Source organism: Panthera uncia (assembly GCF_023721935.1).
Source record: "Panthera uncia isolate 11264 chromosome A3 unlocalized genomic scaffold, Puncia_PCG_1.0 HiC_scaffold_12, whole genome shotgun sequence".
In the NCBI taxonomy this organism is placed as follows: Eukaryota; Metazoa; Chordata; class Mammalia; order Carnivora; family Felidae; genus Panthera; species Panthera uncia.
Window position 1 is genome coordinate 39,999,479 of NW_026057579.1, and position 5,644 is coordinate 40,005,122.

Consider the following 5,644-nt stretch of genomic DNA (forward strand, 5'->3'; position numbering starts at 1 on the left):
CCGGGGGGTTGCGTGGGAGGGGAGGCCCTGGGAAGTGTGTGCCTGGGAAGGGGAAGTCCTGGCCTCTGTGGAACCTTCAGACCTTCCCCAGGGTTTAACAGGGTGCTGGTCTGGGCATGGCACACGGACCTCCTAGGGAACAGCTGTCTCTCCCTGTCTCTTCCCTGTCTCCTGGGGCTTCTTAGTGTCCAGGGTCCCTGTTCAGTGTTAGAAGCCTCACCTCCTCACAGGCACCCAGGGTGGGCTCCCTTGTCCTGAACCTCCAAACCCACCCTGTCACCTTGGGCCTGAACCCAAGAATGAATCTGAACCAGCCAGGGCTCTCCTCCAAGTAGAGACCCAAAGGTCAGGCTGAGAGTCCCTGGACCCCTCCTCCTCTTCTGGTACAGGGCTCCTGGGTCTTCCCAGAGGGTCTTTCTCCAGCTCAGGGGAGCGCAGGGCTCCTGCCCCATTGCTGCCTCTGATCCCCGCCCCCACCCCCCAGGAATCCAGGCCTGTCACCACCCCCATATGTAGGCTGGTGGGACAGAGAATGGGAGGCCCCAAAGTTGGCCCCAAAGGAGACACTGGTGGGTTCTGTGAGCCTTAAAAGAGGAGTAGAACCAGTACAGACAGCACTGGTAGGCAAAGGCACTGGGGCAGGAGGCCAGGGGCCCGGTGTGCAGAGGACGGAGAAGGGGCCATCGTGGGCCTCGAGCAACCTGCTCAGGACTCATTTTTCTTGCAGACCGTACCAGGTTTTGAGCAAGACAGGGGCCGACCTGTTGGGGTTGCAGACAGGCCTGTTGCTGCCTTGGAGGGGAGTGGACGGGATGGGAAGCCCACAGGGGCCGTGACTGCCAGGCTTGTGCCAGGGCAGTGATGAGATGGTGTGGGAAGGGCAGGGATTTGATTCTAGGTGGCTGAGTGCTTGGCTCAAAGCTTCCTGAGAGTAGGGTGTGGGTGGGCCTAAGGACAGAGTTCAGAAAGACCCAGAGTGTTTGGGACAGAAAGTCCCTGACGCTTGGGGAGAGCACAGTGGGAATGGCGGGGTTTGCAGGGAGGAGTGGGGACTCGTTGGGGGTCACACAGGTAGGCTCCCATGGTCAGGGTCTGCAAAGGGAGGGCATTTGGAGAAAGGAAAAAGCCACTTTAGTCAAGGGCAGGGTCCCGTTTTCCCAGGATGAGAAGCCTCTGCTTGGTAACAGAGTGGAGGACGAAGACGCTCAGCAGGGCCAGAAGGAGGGAAGGGGCAGAAGAGGCTCAGGGTAGGCCCAGTGGCATCTTCCCCTGGGTCAGGATAGCCCCGGGGCTGGTGCCAGAAGAGGCAAAAGGGAGGCTTATCTGAGGAGCCTCGAAAGAGCCGGGGAGGATTGGGGCAAGCTTGCAGATTGGATACCCCAGAAAAAAGAGCCAGTGCAGGAGGAAGTCGGCTCACTCAGCACGAGGGGACATTGAAGGCAAGCTCGAGTCGGCTTGAGGCCCTAGAATGTCAGTGTAAGACCAGCGAACCTCGTCCTGTGGACAGTGGGTGGCGCCGTCATAAAGGTCACTGTGGATGCGTGAGCGGTGACACGAAGACCACAGAGGAGGCTGCCCTAGGGAGGGGAGGCACGAAATGGGCGCCCGCCCTCTCGGAGCTCCCCGGCAGGACGCGGCGTGGGGGGGGGGGGGGGGGGGGGGGCCCGGGGGGGAGGGGGCTCCCGGCGGGCGCCCCCCGCCCCACGGGGGGGGGGGGGGGGGGGGGGGGAGGGGGCAGCCTGGGACAGAGGGAATTCACGGCAGCTGCCCCAGCCCGTCTTCTGAGTGGCCCCCTGGTTTCTGGAGCTGGGGGCGACCCGCAGGAACAGTCGGGGGGAGGGGGGCAGGGAAGAGGGAGGGCCGCAAGCTTGGAGCCCCAGCGTGCCGACGCAGCCCCCGCTTCCCAGGCGCTACGCGCTTCTGCGCATCGTGAACGTGGAGAAGCGCCGGGACTCCGCGCGCGGAAGCCGCTTCCTGCTGGAGTTGGAGCTGCAGGAGCGCGGGGGCGGCCGCCTGCGCCTGTCAGAGTACGTCTTCCTGCGACTGCCCGGAGCCCACGCGGGAGGCGCCGACGCCGACGGGGAGAGCCCGGAGCCCGCTCCCGCCGCCCCCACGCGCCCCGACGGCCGCCCCGAGCTCTGCCGGCCGCTGCGCCTGGCCTGGCGCCAGGATGTGATGGTACACTTCATCGTGCCAGGTGCGCGGGACCGCCTCGGGCCCGGGCACCTGGGACGTGGGCTGGGCTTCCCCGAGCCCCCGCGGCCAGTGGGAACGCCGCTGGCCGTGGACCGGGTCCCGCGGAGTCAGGTCGGGGTGGGCTCAGCGGCACCACCTTCCTCCAGTGAAGAACCAGGCGCGCTGGGTGGCCCAGTTCCTGGCGGACATGGCCGCGCTGCACGCCCGCACGGGGGACTCGCACTTCAGCATCACCCTGGTGGACTTTGAGAGCGAGGACATGGACGTCGAGCAGGCGCTGCGCTCTGCCCGGCTGCCCCGGTAACCGCGCCCCCGCCAGGGGCGGCCGAGCGCGTGTTGCCTCCCCCGCCCCTTCCGGGCCGCGGGTTTTATAGCTCCGGCCCGCAGGGGTCAGGGCCTGTGACCTCCGGCCCCCTGCTCTCCTCCCCACCTCCCCCAGGTACCAGTATTTGAGGCGAACTGGAAACTTTGAGCGCTCGGCGGGCTTGCAGGCTGGAGTGGACGCGGTGGAGGTGCGTGGGAGGGTTGGGAGAGCAGGGAGAGCCCGTCCAGACCACCAAGGAAGGAGCTCCGCTGGGGGAGCGGAGGGGCGTGCTCAGGCCTCCCCGTGACCTCGGCCTCCAGGATGCCAGCAGCATCGTTTTCCTCTGTGATCTGCACATCCACTTCCCGCCCAACATCCTGGACGGCATCCGCAAACACTGTGTGGAGGGCAAACTGGCCTTTGCACCCGTGGTCATGCGCCTGGGCTGTGGGAGCTCGCCGGGGGACCCGCACGGTAATGCCCTGGATGCCTCCCCATACCCCAATAACACTGGGAGTTCCACCAAGGGCAGGGTGAGGCCCAGGCCCCTGGGGGCCTCTCCCAACCCCGGAGGTGGGCCTGGGGATCCATCAATGCCCCGCGTATTGCCTAGGACCCCAGAGCCTCCAGGGTCATGCCTGGGAACCTCCTCCAGCACCCCAGTCGTGTGCAGGGCCGCAGGTTATGACCCCACACAGAAGAGTGACTCTTGACGGGACCCTGCAGCAGACCCCCTCTGGAGGCTGGGGAGGAAGGCTTGCAGGTTCTGGTGTCTGAAGGGCACCTCCCTACCCAGGCTACTGGGAGGTGAATGGCTTCGGCCTCTTCGGGATCTACAAGTCAGACTTCGACCGCGTCGGGGGCATGAACACTGAGGAGTTCCGGGACCAGTGGGGGGGCGAGGACTGGGAGCTCCTGGACAGGTGACTGCCCCCCATCTCGGGGACTGAGGATACTTCCTCTGAGCGGGGAGGGTACCCCAGGGTCCTCACGTGCTGCAGGGACTTCTGCTTCGTATCCCAGGATCTGTGACCCTACGCCACCCCACACCTCTTCCTATCTCTAGGGTTCTGCAGACTCGGGAACAGCCTTGCAACAAATTCTGTCCCCAGATCTATAGGCCCAGTGGTGGTCCTGAGTCCCCATCTCCCACCGGGGTCCCACAGTAGGGGAAGGCCTGACACCCCTAGCCCTTGGGCCAGGGTCCTGAGCACTTCCATGCTGCCCTGCCCCCAGGCTCCAGAAGAACCAGGGCAGCCACAACTATCCCCCTACCACCCAGATCCTACAGGCACCCCTCTTCAGGGTCCTGACACCCCCTTTCCACCCAGGGTCCTGCAGGCAGGGCTGGAGGTGGAGCGACTCCGAGTGCGGAATTTCTACCACCACTACCACTCCAAGCGGGGAATGTGGGGCGCACGTGGCCGGAAGGGCTCCCGCACCGAGGGATCCTGAAGACCAGGCAACCCCCTCCCAGCCCCTGGCCGCTGTCCCGTGGTGGGGGCTGGAGGCCGGGCCCTGAGCCCGGGCCCTGGGAACCCCGGCAAGGCTTATCACAGGGGAATGGCCACCACCTGTGCCTGGCCCAGCGAGGCCACCGCCCCCTTTGTGCCCCTCCCCAGAGAGGCAGCCTTCGCAGCCGGTTGGGGCCCGGGCTTGGTCTCCACACTCTGCGCGATGATTTCTGTGAAATTTTGCTGTAGCGATGACGTTGTTTTCAGGATTTCCGAGAGTTCTGTCTGTTCCGTTTTTTATTCAGAATGAAATGAAATATTTTTTTTAGTTCTGACTTGTCCTCTGCCCGGTTCTCTTGGGAGGGCAGAGATAAGCCTCAGTGACTGCCAGGAGCCCTGCCCTCACGGGCACTCCCTCTGCCCCTGAGGCCCCTTCCTGTCCCACAGCAGCAGCAGCTACCGACCCCACACTCTCCCGAGACCACTCTCTTCCTGCCCTCTCCTCTTGACCTTCAGAGGTGGGACCTGGAGGCGAAAGGGCCTCGGGCCTCTTTTCTGCTGCTCGGTGCCCGTGGAGTCATGTGGCCACCAGTGACAGACACGGGGCAGGGCCTGCACAGCTTTGAGAAAAGAACGTTCGGTCATTTCACTCCTTTTGAAAACAGAACTTGGATGTTAGCCCTACCCGGTCTTCCTAGAAGGTCAAGGTGAACTCGGCACCCATTCTGTGGCCACATTGGGAGTGGCACTCAGGGCTGAGCTGCCAGAAGCAGAAAACCCAACTCAAGCTGGTTTACGCCATAATGGGGGTGGGGGGGGGGGTGATTATTTTACTTCTGTTCGTGTCAGTGGGAGTTCAGGGTCAGGAGCACACTAGGAGAGTGCTGACCCAGAGGCTGGATGATGCTGTCAAGGCCCAGCCCCTCCCTGGGGGTCTCAGCTGTCTGAAGATGGGTCCCAGTGCTCTGCCTGGTACTAAGCAGCTGCCTATATGAGGTTCTTGTGGCTGCCGCGACAGATTTCCAGAAACACAGAACGTATGACCTCCGTGTTCTGTAGGTCAGAAGCCCAAAAACAAGGTTTCTGTGGCCCGATCCGAGGCTTTAAAAAAATTTTTTTTAACATTTATTTATTTTTGAGACAGAGAGAGACAGAGCATGAACGGGGGAGGGTCAGAGAGAGGGAGACACAGAATCGGAAGCAGGCTCCGGGCTCCGAGCCGTCAGCCCAGAGCCCGACGCGGGGCTCGAACTCACGGACCGCGAGATCGTGACCTGGCTGAAGTCGGACGCTTAACCGACTGCGCCACCCAGGCGCCCCTGGAGGCTTTAGAAATGAATCTGCCTTGTCCTGTCCCCGCTTTTAGAGGCCACTCGAGTTCCTTGGCTCAGGGCTGCTGCTTATGTCAAAGCCAGCAGCTTAGCATCTTCAGAGCCCTCCCTTCCTGTGTCTGTCACGTCTGCTTCCATCATCACATCTCTCTGGCCCTCCTGCCTCCCTCTTGTAAGCACATGTGTGGTTACACTGCTCCCCTCCATTATTCCCGGATAATCTCCCCGTCTCCATCAACATTCTTTACGTAATCACATCTGCAAAGTTCTTTTTGCCATGTCCGTTGACAGCCACAGGTTCCAGGGTTAGGGCCTGGATTCTTTGGGGCCATAATTCTCTGTACCTCCTCACTGACATT

At 62.7% G+C, this 5,644-nt stretch overlaps 1 protein-coding gene across 1 annotated transcript; it reads left to right on the top strand.

The window, feature by feature from the left end:
- Positions 1-1,023: 1,023 nt before the first annotated feature.
- B4GALNT4 (beta-1,4-N-acetyl-galactosaminyltransferase 4) lies at positions 1,024-4,286 on the top strand. The gene is made up of 7 exons (XM_049652022.1): positions 1,024-1,071; positions 1,807-2,197; positions 2,343-2,496; positions 2,636-2,708; positions 2,821-2,974; positions 3,297-3,423; positions 3,832-4,286. Exons 1-7 carry the CDS (start codon positions 1,024-1,026, stop codon positions 3,953-3,955), a joined length of 1,071 nt encoding a protein of 356 aa, XP_049507979.1. The 3' UTR covers positions 3,956-4,286.
- The last annotated feature ends 1,358 nt before the right edge of the window (positions 4,287-5,644 follow it).

What these genes read in the sequence shown, in the direction of transcription:
- B4GALNT4 (XM_049652022.1), top strand. Translation starts at nt 1,024, where the DNA reads ATGGCGGGGTTTGCAGGGAGGAGTGGGGACTCGTTGGGGGTCACACAG. An exon ending in CGCTCTGCCCGGCTGCCCCG is followed by an intron (nt 2,497 to 2,635) that starts GTAACCGCGCCC and finishes CACCTCCCCCAG; the next exon opens with GTACCAGTATTTGAGGCGAA. An exon ending in CTGGAGTGGACGCGGTGGAG is followed by an intron (nt 2,709 to 2,820) that starts GTGCGTGGGAGG and finishes CTCGGCCTCCAG; the next exon opens with GATGCCAGCAGCATCGTTTT.